Here is a 15,334-nt window from a genome sequence, read left to right as displayed (position 1 = left end):
TTCTGAGCTCTAGACCCACACTCAGAATGTCTATAGGGCCTGTGCACCTGGATGAACCACTAGTAGATCAAAACTGACAAATTTAAAACTAAACTGGCAATCATTTTTTCTAAGTTGGCTTTTCCTCGCAACTGACCCTTCACCTTAGATAGTATGTCTTCAAAACTTTGGAGTAATATCTTTGACTCTTCCTTCTAGTTACTTATCAGAATCACTTAGTTACCATATTCTATTGATTTCATTTCTCTCCTTTATTCACTGTTTCCAATGTCATCAAGCTAGTACTGTCTTATTATTATTTGCCTGGCATTCTACTGCTCAAAAAAATCTTCTGTGTCTCTAATATCTATCAAAGCTCAAGTTCCTTTGTTTTCAAGGTCCTTTATGTTTGACAATGTCTAATCGCTCCTATTCCTCACTATATGCTGTATTTTCTACCCAAATTAAACTATTCTACATCCCTTGAACAAGCCCTGTATTTACCCACTTTCAAGCTCATTCTGTTTCCTATACCCGAAATGTCCTTTTCTTTTTGTTACCTACCTGGCTATCCTTTAAAGTCCAAATTAAATGCCACATTCTATCAGGAAACCTTCCCTGAACAGTCAGCAATGAAAATTTCCCTCTGACTGTCACAAAACATTTCTGTACTCTCTAATGTGCTTCTGCATTGTTATACAATTATCTAAGTATGTCACATCTTCTACCAGGCTTAAGTTCTATGACAGCAGGGATTATCTCAGATTTAAACTCTGAACTTCCACCTAGCAATCTGCTTAATTCTCTGTAGACAGAAGGAGCTTAAATGTATACTGATTTTGTAGGTGAACTAATCAAGGCATGCATTGCTGCCTTGGGGTCTTTTCCAAGTATTCAATCACAAGGAAGATAATTGGATATAACCTGCCTCCTCTAGGAGAAGGAAGCCAAGGAAAATAGTGTGTCTCACTAAGAATTATGGGTTTGAGTTTTCATTTTACAGTGGTCTAACAAGGCTGGACCATAAAAGATAAAAATCCTGCAAAGCAAAGGTGTTACTTTAAAGTAAGAAAATTGGGAGCCTACCACTACCATACTGGGGTAGCTAATGAAGACTCCTCAGCAACTTGATACAGAACATTCTCTTATATATTTTGAGCTTCAAAGTTCAGGGAATAGAGGAAGAATAGTCTGAACAAATTGAAATCTGATGGCTCTCTCTCCTGGTCTTGAGTTACAAGTGCTACTACCTGGTCTACCTGCTGCATTGAGTCTCTCCAGCTCAGGGATTTCCCCCCCTGGTGCAGCTGATGTTTGAACTTAATGTATAACAGAGTTGGAAAATATATTGTGTTAAAATTAATACTAATTTATTATAATAGGTGGACTCTACAGATTTCAATCAAATTTTTTTTTTTTTTAAACTAATTAGATATGGCTGAAGTGAATAACACATGCAATAACTTACTGGAAAGTAGAAATGAGAGGGCTGATAAAATTTCACTAAGTTTCCAGAATACAAAAAGTTCATCCTTTGCTCACAAAAAGTAGTCATAAGTATTCATATTCTATCTAGTATCTTGAGAATGCAGAAAATAAATAAAAAAAATTCAGCAAAGAAACAGAGCAGATTTCAATTGATTAAAAAGAATTTTCTAATAACCAAACTGTCAGAAAATAAAGGACTGTCTTGAAAGAGAGTAAGCTCCCCACAACTGGGGGTTTCCATATAACTTATATGACTGTCATGGATAACATGATAATGCTAAGCAAGTGCTTCTTACATGTATCTTGCCCTTGACAAAGGTAGTGATGTCTTCTTCATTTTCAAAGATGGACAATGTCTGTAGCAAGTTATTTTCCAGCCATTCCCAATGTTTTGTGATCTCTTTACGGGATGAACCTAGGGGATTTGGGAAGGTAAAAAAAGGGAAAAAAGCCTCCATCAACACATTAATCTCTCAAACTCATTTGAGTGGAAAAATTAGGAATCATTTCCCATCATAAACATTAAAGCAGAAGTCTCTGTAAGAAGCCTTATGAAATACTCATTAAACTGATTTTAGTTAAAAGATAAAATATAAAGCTTGTACAGGGTAGTGGAAAAATAAAAACAATCTTACTCTGCTAGTGGAGCTAAGAAATGATACAATCTTTTTGGAAAACAAAAAGGTATTATACAATAAGAGCTACCAAGTTCTATTATCTAATGATTCCACTATGAGGGCTATATCATAAAGATGTCACTGACAGGAAAAAAAAAAAAAAGATTTCTGTACAAAAATACTCACAGCATTAATCACGATAACAAAACAAACAAACAAAAAAAAAAAAAACCCAATCCATATGTCTAATGATTGGGAAATGGCTGGACTATGGTATATAAAAAATTTTATTTAATTAGAAGAATACTTATTAAGCGCTCACTATGTAAAAAGTACCATGCTAAACCTTGCGGACAAAAGCAAAATTGTTCCTGTCTCAAGGAGTTTGTTTGGTAGGAGAATACAACATGATAAAAATAATAGTTGACAGTTTAATATATGAAACTGAGAAGGACGAGCCAGTTTGTGAAGGGCCTTTAATGTTAGGCTAGTTTGTGAAGGACCTTCAATGTCAGGCTAGAGTTTTTATTTCAACTGGACTCATATGCAGCTACTAAGGGTTTTTGAGCAGGGAAATCAAAGTCAGACCTGAACTTTTTTTTTTTTTTTTTTTTTTATAGCTTTTTATATATAAAACATATGCATGGGTAAATTTTCAACATTGACCCTTGCAAATACTTCTGTTCCAACTTTTCCCCTCCTCTCCCTCCCTTAGATGGCAGGTAGTCCCATACATGTTAAATATGTTAAAGTATATGTTAAATATAATAAATGTATACAGATTTATACAGTTATCTTGTTGCACAGGAAAGATCAGATTTAGAAAGAAGGTAAAAATAACCTGAGAAGAAAAACAAAAATGCAGGTAAACAGTAACAGAAAAAGTGGAAATGTTATGTTGTGGTCCATACTCATTTCCCAGTGTTCTTTCCCTGAGTGTAGCTATTCATTACAGATCAATTGGAACTGATTTGGATCCTCTTGTTGAAGAGGGCCATGTTCATCAAAATTGATCATCATGTACTATTTTTGTTGAAGTGTATAATGATCTCTTGGTTCTACTCATTTTACTTAGCAACAGTTCACATAAATCTCTCCAAGCCTCTCTATATTCATCCTGCTGCAGACCTGAACTTTTAAGAAAAAATTTTTGGAAGCTATGTTAGAGGGATAGGAGAAGGGAGAGAATGGAAAAGGGGAGATCAATGAGGAAATTAATGAAATAGTTTAGAGGTCATGTCAACTTGATCTAGAGATATAGCCATGTGTGTAGAGAGAAAGAGATGAACTTGAGAGACATTATGAAAGAGAAAAGACAAGTTTTGAGTCATCTGATTGGAGATGATAATTGAGCCTAGAAGGACAGAACCTTGGGGAAATAAATATTTAAGGAATGGGAGCTAAACAATAAATTGTTAAAGGTCAGATAGGTGGGAGGTGGGAGGAAAATCAGGAGAGAGAAGTCAAGAGGGAAATTAGGAAAGGGTAGTCAACAGTGTTAAAAGTTGAGAATTATGAGAACTCAGAAAAAAAATCACTGGATTTAACAATTAAAAAGTCAGGGAAACCCTGGAAAAAAGTGATAGTCATGTGGTGGGCTTGAAAACCTGGTTATGGGGTAGAAGGGGAAGAATGAGTGAGTAGTGAAGAAATGGAGACAAGGTGAGAAGAGCTTAGCAGTGAAAAGGAAGAACGAGAATACAACAATTTGAGAAAAAAGCAGGATGAAATAAAGGTTCCCCCCCTCCACCTTTTTCAACAATATAGGAGATCTTAGTATATCTGTAGATGACAAGCAAAAATTCAAAGGAAAGGGACAGACTGAAGAAAAGAGATGGGAAAACAAATAATGAGGAGAGGTCCCAAAAGAGGTAGAAGAGAATGGGATTAAGAGCACAGAGAGGTTAACCTGGAAAATTGAGATTGGGACAAAAGGAAAAGAGGATGAAGATATAGAGAGCTTTTAATATATTGGAATAAGGGAAAGGAGATTATAAAGGAATGTCCTAAATTTTCTCCTTCCAAGTTGAAGGAAAGAGGTGTCACAGGAAACATGAAAAAAGAGGAAAAGATCTGGAACTGCTGTAAGGATAGTGAAAATCAATTGGGAAGAATAAAAGATTTGCCTTGCAGCTGTGAGAGATCAGTTGAGACTAGATAATATGAATTTATAGTAGACTCAAATGGCTGTTTGGTCCTGTTTTGCAGTAGTCTTTAGCAGCTTGGGAGTGGAAGCAGAGAAGGTGAGGGGTGGTTAGCGTTGACAACTAGCTGGTATGAATGATGGTGAGAAAATATACAAGAGATTCAAAGACAGAGGATAGTTCATAATCAACTTTAAGATCAAGATTTTAAAGAGAAGAAAGTGAGATCAAAGGTATCAGTAATAACTTAGGAAAACAGAGGTTAATATGTTTAGAAATCACAGAGGAACTGATCAGAATAGAGTAAAAGACGTCAACAGATACATGCATGATAGGAAGAGAAGCTGGGCTGGTATAAGGAATGATAGGTGCAAAGTTCTGAGATTACTCAGGAAACAATATGGAAAATCTCCAGCATGGTAAGTGGAGAAGATGTAGAAGAACAGGACCAAGTGTTGCATAGGATGGGTAGATATATATAAATCGTGAGCTGCATAGTTGAAAGGGAATCCAAATTGAGGAGAACACATCTATTTGATAAATTTGATTTAATTAATTTGATTAATAATAAGGTGATCTTCTGCATAAATACAATCTAGATTATTTTTGAGTTACACTTTTCTAGAACTGCTATCTTGAATTTTTGGTTTGGAGATATTTCACCTGAAACTTCCAGCTCAGCACCCATCGAGTTCTATTAGATGTATTTACAAAGAAGAGGAAGACTGGTTTCATCAGTTGTCTGATCTTTGCACTTGTCTATGTTCAGATATCTTTTTGTGTATTTTCTTTTCCATATTGTGATTGTTGATATTCTCATAATTCTTCTTACTTTGGTCTATAATCACTTTATACAAATATCAACACCAGGTTGGGCCTGGTTGGGTCTGGCCCCTACCATCTGACCTTTCCTCTGGATCAGAGTTTTGATCCAACTATCTTACTGCAGATGAATTTGGCTGACACTAATTCCAGGATACTTGAGTTTCTATTTTCACTCCCTATTTTTCACCTAGTCTCAAAGAAACACTGTCTAGTGCTAACAAACCAAGCCTTATTTTAACACCTCCCCTCTTGCCTTACCTCAAGAGTTCTGCCCCATCTCTGATCCTCTGCCACACCAAACAAGTCCCAAAGAGACTTGGGCCAGTGTGGGAGGTCAGAGATGGAATGTATGTTTTTTGGGAGGTGGGTTCTGTCACTGTATTCCTGGCATAACAAATCGGAACCCAGAAAATCTTTTTCTCAAAGGAACTCATACACATTGTAGTTAGGTTCCAGAGGACAATTAATACAGTGGACATTCTGGGTAAAGAGGCTTTTGTGGACAGAACTGGAAACCTCACCACTTTATTACATTTATTTCTACAGGTGAAAAAAACTTCTTGAGTTAGATACATCCAACTGTTGATGTCTTCTGGGATATTATGGAGAGTTCTGATCCAAATGACTATAGATGAGCTTGGCTCATCCTGCTTCCAGGATACTTAGTTCCTATATTGTCTCCTCAGCTATCACCTAAACTCTAAAAGAACATTGTCCCAAGATCCACTTTCTATACTTTGGTGGAATTCCTATCTTAGTCTTTTTATTGGACCCCTCCCTGTCAAAAGGGCCAGAGCCATGATCCTGCACCTCAAATAATCCAGCCTGAAAACTGAAGCTTATTAAGTATTACTCAGCTAATGCACTATTCCCTTTGGAGAAAGAAATGATATTTCATGCTTATAGATGACTTCTAAGAGAAGTAAGCCCAGACATGCTACATTTAAACTATAGAATTTCTACCTCATTTTCCATGAAAGGCTGAGAGTTACTCTCTAAGGGTGGGCAAAAGTAAAATGTTAAGGAACAGCAGTGAAGAAAGGAACTGATTAGAACCAAAGTCCACTGAGATGGCATTTACAGAACCTGATGGCTCTGGGTACCTCTATTTGATGAAGCAGGAAGACAGTCACATGTTCTGAGGTATATTCATGCTAGCAGAAGCTCCAAGTGTCTAAAATTCTTACTGAGAGCAACTCTACTCTCATGCATGCCATCCTCCCTCCATTTTTTTTGGCTACTGGACTTGAGAGACTTGGCATGTAAACGTTTAAGTCCCTCTCTAAGCTATGCCTGATACAAGTTTTGATGAGGCAAGAAAAGGAGAAGCACAAGTACCTACCACAGGCGACGGCCCAATAGATTTGAGAGTCCTGAGTCTGATGAAGGATTCGATAAGGGGCGACTCTGGCACTGGAATCCAAGACAACATCCAGTGTTCCCACAAGAAGACCTGGGAAATAAGGTGGAGAGGAATGTGATTGGGGATCCAACTGGTCTGTGTCCCTGCTTCAGCTGCATCAAATGCTATTACAGATGGCCTGATTTCATGAGCTGAAAGAACAGGAAGGATCAAATGAGATAATGTGTACTAAGACACTTTGTAAACTACAGATTGCTGTATACGTTAATCACTATGTGTTCCTTGGCCCAGGTAACCAGGACAAATAGCTATCATTTTCTGTTTAAAAGTCTCAAAGGAGGGCCATTTTTTAGCTTCTTTCAGGTTTCACTTCAGGGTAACTGAACTAGGAAAATCTTCCTTTTATAGAATATGATAAGGCTCTTCTGGATCCTTTCAGCGTTTTCAGTCTTTTTATACTTTACTCCCCTCCTCACCCTCAAGGATCCAGCTCATTGGCTTCCTTGCTTCCCCACATGTCCCAACCTTACCTTTCCTCTGGCTGTCCCTCAGGCCTGATATGTTCTTTCTCCTCACCTATCCTGTATTCCCTTGAGACTTAGCTCAAATCCCACTTTTTGCAGGAGGCCTTTTCTATTTGTGCCTGCTACTGGTTCTTTCCCTCTGAGATTCCCTTCCATTTAGAGTGTCTATTTGGTATATATCTAGTTATTGCATGTTGTCTCCCTAACAGAATGTGAACTACCTGAGGAAAGGGACTGTGTTTTGCCTTTTTTTGTTTCCTCACTGTTTAGCACAGTGCCTGGCACATTGCAAGTGCTTAATAAGTGCTTGATTTGGGGCTAGCTCAAATGACTGGTATCCATTGTCTCTCATTCTGTACAACTCTCATTGATTTGAGCCCATTTATTTTAGCTCTTTCTAAATGATTTCTATTCCTTTAAACTTTTTTTCTAACAACCCATATCTTTGTTAAAAAAGAAAAAAAGCAACAACAAAAACAAAACAAAACAAAAAAAACCTCCTCAAACCAACCAAACTTTTTTTATTGATGCTTTTCCCCCCTTTCTGAAATCAAAATCACTTTCCAATTATTCTGTTTCCTATACCTCCTTTCTTCCTCTTATCACTATAGACCTTTCCCTTGTAATGAAGATTGTACAGGTCAAACAAAACAAGCCAACATATCGGTGATATCTGATGTCATTTCCCAATTACAGTCTATTGCTCTGCTAAGAAAAAGAAACCCAATTTTTCTTTTTGTAATATTTCTGTACTTATCTAAAATTTGGTGACTTCATAAAGGCAGGTAGGAATAAGTTTTTTCTGACCATGCTTCCAACACAAATTAGTTTAGTGATAATTTATTATTCTAGCATTTACTTAGGACCTAAGGTTGGGTTTCCATAGAAATTCATTTTGTAGATCATCAAATCTCATCCCTTTAACTGCTGAAATGTGCATTATAAATGGAAATGTTCTAAAATGTAAGAAATACATCCTTGCCCTCTTAAGCATTATTTTGAACACAACCTTTTAAGAGTATGTGACAATTTTTATATTTTATATATAAGCTTTGCATAAAAATTAGCCTGTTCTCAATGACTAAGGATTATCGTTATGAATATCAATGACTATGGTCTAACTATAATGAAATCATTCCTCCAAGGACTACTAAAGTATATGGAGCTCTTTGCTATGCCAAATAGCTTTGAACTGTGTTGAGCGGTCTGTTTCTATTTCTTCCTGGATATCAGCTATCTCTTCTCATTGTTCACCATAATCTTTGCGCTCCCACTAGTTACTATTCCCACATCACCTAATTATTCATTCAATATTTTTAAGGGCCTATTGCACAGACCATTTGCTGGATAGGGGATACAGTTTAGATAAATATGATCTCTGTCTTCATAGAGCTCAGGGTCTATTGGGGGAAAAGGCACAGAGAACTGTACTATGTAATATTATCTAATTTCATTGAAAAATTGAAAAACAAAATAACATGAGGTGTTAAAAGGTCATTATGACCAAGAAGGAGGACATCTAAGAGGAAATATCATTTTAATTGGATTTTCAATAAAGGTTATGCAGGAATATGACAACAGACAACAGAGAGAGCATCCAGGATAATACTGGAGAAGAGAGGCCCAGATGGTTGTCTGAGGCACAAGTACATGCTGATCTGAAGGTCTTTGCTTATTTCTGATTGGGGGTATAATACATATATTTGACATGAGGAAAAGTAGGAGTGTTAAAAATACTGTGTTTTGGGGCAGCTGGGTGGTGCAGTGGATAGAGCACCAGCCCTGAATTCAGGAGGACCCGAGTTCAAATCTGATCTCAGACACTTAACACTTCCTAGCTGTGTGACCCTGGGCAAGTCACTTAACCCCAGCCTCAGGGAAAAACAAAAACAAAAAACAAACAAACCTGTGTTTCTCGCTATACAACTACATTATAGTCAGAATCGCTTATCTTTAGTCTTCATTATATCTATAATTGGTTAGTCTTTTTCTTTTCCTGTAATACTGGCATGTAAGTATTTAAACAACCTGGTTGAATAATATCATTTGAACTGAATGTTTAATTATAATTATAATAATTATATATAAAATATGTAATTGGAATGGCCCAATGGAAACATACAAATACATACAAAAATACAATAAACAATGAAAATCTGTGGGATATTCTTTGTAGAGACTGGGACCTAGCTATATATTACCTTAATTTCTAAAGGATCCCAAGAACTTTTGAGATACCTATTTGCATTCACTTCATTATTTAATTCTTTTAAAAAATAATTTTTTAGGCACTTGTGTTTAGGAAAGTTTAGATAATACATAGTTGTATAAGAAAGACAAATAACTAATTAAAAAACTGCTGAGAGATTAGCGCAAATAGCTATGTGAGGTCCAAGATCATCACCAACAACAGAATGGGTAGAGATGAGCAGGGCACTTTCCCACCTTCCCTTCATCTCCCACATACCCCAAAGTTCACAGCATTGGAAATATATATATATATATATATATATATTAAAAAAACCCCCAACAACAAAAAGCACCAACCCCCAACTCAATCCTTTTAGCCCAGAGCTGGAAATCCATGACCTAACATCTGTTTGTTTGTTGTTGGTTTTTTTTGGCTGAGGCAACTGGGGTTAAGTGACTTGCCCAGGGACACATTAAGTGTCTGGGGCCACATCTGACACAGCTAACATCTTAACCAGATGAGGTTCCAAAACTTAAGCGGGAGCGAAAGTCGATCAAATCTGCAGAAAGAATTTCGGGGAGCAGCATGCAACCAGCACGTCGGACGTTTTCCTAGATTCTGGAGCTAACACTTCAATATTTCCAGGATTAGCATCGAACTTTCGCCAAGAAAGTTCCAGTTCCTCCTGTGGTCACGTCCAGGCTAAGACGTTCCCAAGGGGCAGATGCTGTACCCTTGACATGGGAGAGGGGCAGACACTACAAATGTCCCCGCGGGGAGCGTGCCTCGGCCATTCCTTCCCTCCTCGGCCTCCACGAGAAGCGCCCAACCTGTTTTGGGGGTTTTTAGCCTCGAAACCGGACACACAACAGGCCTGTTGCCTGAGGGGGCTCCGGGGGTATGTCGGGACCGGGAGGAGAGGGGAATTCCGGGCTCAGAGTTACCAAGGCAGGACTCGGCTGGGGAGTCCGGAGGCCCGGTTTGGAGGTCTCTGCTTTCGATCACGGGAGCTCAGTTTCCCCCTCAGTGAGCACCATCTCTAAGTAGTCTTGTGTCCGGAGCGGGGGTGTAGGCGACGAGGCCGCGGCGAGGCAGCTTCCCTTTCTCGAGGAGCCAGGGAGTCTGCACCGGCCTCCAGCCCTCCCGCAGCCCCAGTCTCCAGATATGATCAGCCCCGCCCCCTCCCGTCACCCCTTTAAGCCGCAGGTTCCCGCCCCTCCCCCCCTTCCCGGGGGCGCCAGGACCCCTCCTCCGCCAGGGCGCGTCTCGGACCCAGGGCTCCCCTTCCGCTGTCCAGCTGCCCAGCTGCCCGGCCCTCACCCGTGAGGCCGCCGCCCTTGCCGTGGCCGCGGCGCCGCTGCAGCAGGAAAAAGGGGTTGGCGCGCTCTGTCACCCATAGGGCGTTCGCCACCAGCACCTCCTCCGGGTTCAGCCACATCCCGCCGGCCCGGAGCCCCCCGGGCTCCCCGAAACAGCGGGGGCGCTCGCCTCGGGCCGGGCCCAGCTCCCGGGGAAAGCGGAAGCGCAGCGGGCGGGAGCACAGGAAAGAGCTCGGGAGCGAGCGCGGCCGAGAGCGAGCCAGGGAGAGAGCAGCAGAGCGGAGCGGCGAGGGAAGAGCCGCCGGAGCCCGCGTCCCCGCGCTCGCACAGCGCCCTCTGGCGGCCTCCAAAGGCGGCCCAGCCGGACGGAGCAGCCTCGGCCGCACCCCCTCCCAGCCGCCCCTGGGCTCTCTCCCCGCCTCCTCCTCCTCCTCCCCCCTCTTTCCTCTCCTCTTTTCTTCCTTCTCTCCTCCTCCCCCTTCCCTCTTCTCCTCACCTAATCCCTTCCGCTTCTTTTCTCCTTCAGGCCCCCTAGCCTGTTCTGTTCGACACTTTCTAACTGCCCCCAACAAAAGGTGGGGGTCCTGGGGAAACTCAGGCCGGCGAGACACTTATAACTCGGGACAACGCTCCGAGAAAAAGGGGTTCTAATAAAGCATATTTGTGGGAAACAGGAGGGCGTGCGGTTAAATAAACCTGCCAAACTTCAGGTGGTGTGGAGAAATGAGAGAGGGAGAAGGGGGGGCGGGGAGGGAAAGAGAAAGAGATAGACACAGAGACAGAGAGAGACACAGACAGAGAACAGAGACAGAGACAGAAACAGAGAAATAGAGACAAAGACACAGAGAGACACACACAGACACAGAGACAAACAGAGCAACACAGAGACAGAGAGAGACACACAGAGACAGAGAGACACAGAGACACAGACCTACAGAGACAGACAGAGACAGAGAGACACAGAGACACAAAGAGACTGAGAGAGACACAGAGACACAGACCTACAGAGACAGAGACAGACACAGACACAGAGACAGAGACACAGACCTAGAGAGACACAGAGACAAACACAGAGAAAGAGACAGAGAGAGAGAGAGAGAGAGAGAGAGAGAGAGAGAGAGAGAGAGAGAGAGGGAGGGAGGGAGAGAGGGAGAGAGGGAGAGGAGGGGGAAGGGGAAGAGAGATACAAAGAGAGAAATGAGTCTGAGCCTGCAGAAGTGTCCTTGTGACCATTCTCTTCTTCCAGGAGCAGGGCTGGTTAGAAACGCTGGGGTTAAGGGAACCATTTCCCGCATTGGCATTTCCTGCTCCTCCTCCCTCAGGTGGTCCCTGAAATCTCCTCGGACTTACTTGTATGTATATATTTTTCCCGGATAGAATATAAGCTCCTTGGGGCAGGGGTTGTGTTACTTTTGTTTTTACATATCCATTATCTACATTGTAGAAGTGCTTCCTAGAGGCTTGATGATTGGTCAACAGGACTCTGAGGGGAGATTAGTTTTTGGGGACTTAACTCATTTTCTGTCCCTTAATTACCTGAGATCTCCTGTTATTTTTGATCCACACATTCTGTCATAACTTAGCCTAGGGACCATAAAGTGGTTAGGTAAAGCTTTGAGAGTCAGGGAAATTGTCAAAGGAAAGCTCTTAGGGGGAGAAGAGGACTAGAGAACAGAACTTTGGGGGACATCCACACTTGGGGGCCAGGAGGAGGACCAAGGAAGGATACTGAGAAAATGTTCCACAAGGAGCCTCTGGTCAAGAGCATCAAAGAAATACCTTCTGTGAAAAATGGCCCCAGATTTGTCCAAGATATTAGAAAATGTTTTTGGGGGAAACCTGGCGATGTGGGCTCCCTAAATCATGATCTGTTCCCCACCTCACATGGCTCTCAACTCATATCCAGTATACTATTTGAGCAAATGTGGCCTCAAATTCATAGGCAAGTAAATAATTTAATTAGATTAGTAAAAACATGGTAATACCAAGGACTTTGAGATACATAGATGCACGGAGTGGAACATTTCCAATCACTTTCCAGTTTTAATACTGCCTTCAAGTTTAATCGTTTTAGTTGGTCAAGTTACAAGGAGGAAAAATAATGTTCACTTATTTAATACGTGCCTCCTGAACTATGACACTGTGGATGTGGAGAGTAGTGGTAGCAGTTGCTTCCTATGTGTTTAGAGAAACAGGTGTCTGTGCAGGGAACAGTTAACTAGTGTGTGGGTGCCAGAGTTCTCCACTAGCATCATACTGATGAGTAAATTAGGAGTAAATTGTGGTCTAAACAAAGATGGATCAGTTCCTTTTCTCTCTTTCCTTCCTTCCCCAAAGTAACCAATGGCGGGTTCGGCAGCAAAGGAATTTGCTACTTACTGCTGTATGGAAACATAGTCTTTATGGATTAGAATGGAAACACCGGAGAGCCGGTGGGCAAAATGGCTGCATGGTACAAGGCCATTTGCAAAGAGAAGATTCCCGTTCTCTCTTTTATGCAGTGATGTAGGGAGGTTCCTGAGAGTGATGTAAATTAAGATAAGGACTCTCTTGTTATCTTTTGAGTAGAGACAGAAGTCTCTTCCCCTGCTGTGACAGTTGGTCTGTTTGAGCAGATTTAGAATGGAGGCTGTAAAACCCTGGCCACCTCAGATAGCCCAAACCAGTTTGACCACATCAAAGTCCAAGTCCCAAATGGAGTTGGAGATCAAACAAAGAATACCAAGGGGCTACCGCCCTCAACAATACTATCATTTAAAAAAATATTTATTTAATGATTGGTTTATTTTTTCTGGTTATACAGAGATATTAACTTTTTAAATAACATTTCTTTTTTTATTTTATTTTAATAGTTTTTATTTACCAGAAATATGCATGGGTGATTTTACAACATTGACAATTGCCAAACCTTTTGTTCTAATTCCCCCCCCCCCATGGCAGGTTTTCCAACAATACATGCTAAATATTAAAATAATTTTTCTTTATGAATCATGTTGGGAGAGAAAAATCAGAACAAAAGGGAAAAACCATGAGAGAAAAAAAAAAGAAAAAAAAAGTGAACATAGTATGTGTTGAATTACATTCAATCTCTATAGTTCTCTTTCTGGATGCAGATGGTTTTTTTCTATCCATAGTTTATGGGGATTGCCTTGGATCACTGAACCACTGAGAAGAACCAAGTCTTTCATAGTTGATCATCACACAATCTTGCAGTTATTGTGTACAATGTATTTCTGGTTCTGCTTGTTTTGCTCAGCATCAGTTCATGTCAATCTTTCCAGGCCTTCCTAAAATCAGCTTATTCATGTAAAACAACAATATTCCATTATTTTCATATACATAATTTATTCAGTCATTTCCCAAGTGATAGACTGTTATGGGCTAGAACTCTGAACTTGAAATAAGGATTCTTACAAGGTGCTAATTCAGTGGAATTGACAAAGACAATGGTTGTCTAGTTTAGCATAGTTTTTATAAGTACTCTGTTTGATTGATTTTATCTTACAACAAATAATGGTTTCCTAGAGATATAATGATGGGTTTATAATCAGTGTGGAGCATATAAGTAGAGACTCAGATCCAAAGAGGAGAAGCTTTCAGAGGACAGAGAAGACAGGTGGGAGCTCAAGCTCTCCGAACCAAGGACAGACATTCATTCGATCTTCAGTCAGGCTACTGGTGGCAGGCTCTCCTCCTGCATTTCTCCACTAAGACCAAGGCCGGCCTGAAAGGCTCTCCAGAAAACTGCCCAGCCCCAGGAAGGAGATAATAAAGGACTTGGGCTTCAATACCTGACTCTCCTCATGGTGATTACTCTGACTGAAAAGAAAGCTGCTCCCAAACCAAAGAACATTACAATGGACACCTACTCATTTTCCAATTTTTTGTCACCACAAAAAGAGCTGTTACAAACATTTTTGCATATATATTTCCTTGGGATACAGAGTCAATGGCACTGTTGAGTCAAAAGGTATGCATAGTTTTATTGCCTGTTGGGCATGGTTTCAAATTGCTCTCCTGAATGGTTGGATCAGCTCACAACTCCACCAACAATGCCTTAGTGTCCCAGTTTTAATTTGCATTTCTCTAATCAATAGATTATTTAATTTAGAGAATTTTTTCATATGATTATAGATGGCTTTTTCATTATCTGAAAATTGTTCATATCCTTTGTTTATAAATTGGAGAATGACTTGTATTCTTATAAATTTTACACCTTTCTATATTTTAGAAGTGAGGCCTTTATCAGAAACATTGACTGTAAAATTTTTTTCTCAGCTTTATATTTCCCTTTTAATCTTGTTGGTGTTGATTTTGTTTTGTTTGTCCAAAACCTTTTTAATTTCATGTAATCAAAGTTGTTCATTTTGCATTTCATAATATTCTCTAATTTGTTGTTGATTATAAATTTCTCTTTTCCCCAAAGATCTGATAAGTAAACTATCTTTTGTTCTCCTAATTTATTTATGGTATCACCCTTTATGCCCAGATCATGTGGCCCATTTTGACTTTATTTTAGTATGGGGTGTGAGATGTAGGTCTAAGTCTATGCTGAGTTTCTGACATATTTTTTTCCAATTTTCCCATCAATTTTTGGGAAATCATGAGTTTTTATTCCAGAAGCTGGAGTTTGGGGGTATCAAATGCTATATTACAAATTACAAATAGTCATTGATTATTGTGTCATGTACATCTAAACCAATCCACTGATCCACTATTCAACATGTCACGGCCCTTTTTGAGAATGAAGGACCAACAACTTATTTCTTAGCCAGTTCCAAATGGTTTGGATGATTGCTGCTTTATAATAGAATTTTAGGTCTGGTTATTGCCAGGCCACCATCCTTTTTTTTTTTTTTTTCCCATTAATGCCTTTGATATTTT

General features: G+C 40.0%; 1 protein-coding gene across 6 annotated transcripts in view; it reads right to left on the bottom strand.

Annotated features, from left to right (window-relative positions):
- TBC1D9B (TBC1 domain family member 9B) overlaps positions 1–10,721 on the bottom strand; it is a 43,521-nt gene extending 32,800 nt beyond the window's left edge. The window contains exons 1-3 of one of the 6 annotated variants that reach the window (XM_074292350.1): positions 10,452–10,721; positions 6,396–6,506; positions 1,764–1,882 (exon numbers count right to left, since the gene is read on the bottom strand). In XM_074292350.1, the coding sequence (XP_074148451.1) occupies positions 1,764–1,882; positions 6,396–6,506; positions 10,452–10,569 (348 nt within the window). In that variant the 5' untranslated portion in view covers positions 10,570–10,721. Of the gene's footprint in view, positions 1–1,763; positions 1,883–6,395; positions 6,507–10,075; positions 10,286–10,451 lie in introns of those variants that run through there. The other 5 variants (XM_074292347.1, XM_074292352.1, XM_074292351.1 and 2 more) reach the window with 5 other exon arrangements.
- Positions 10,722–15,334: the final 4,613 nt, after the last annotated feature.

This window comes from Sminthopsis crassicaudata, chromosome 2 (genome assembly GCF_048593235.1).
Source record: "Sminthopsis crassicaudata isolate SCR6 chromosome 2, ASM4859323v1, whole genome shotgun sequence".
Classification (NCBI taxonomy): domain Eukaryota; kingdom Metazoa; phylum Chordata; class Mammalia; order Dasyuromorphia; family Dasyuridae; genus Sminthopsis; species Sminthopsis crassicaudata.
This window is presented reverse-complemented; position numbering and strand designations above follow the sequence as displayed.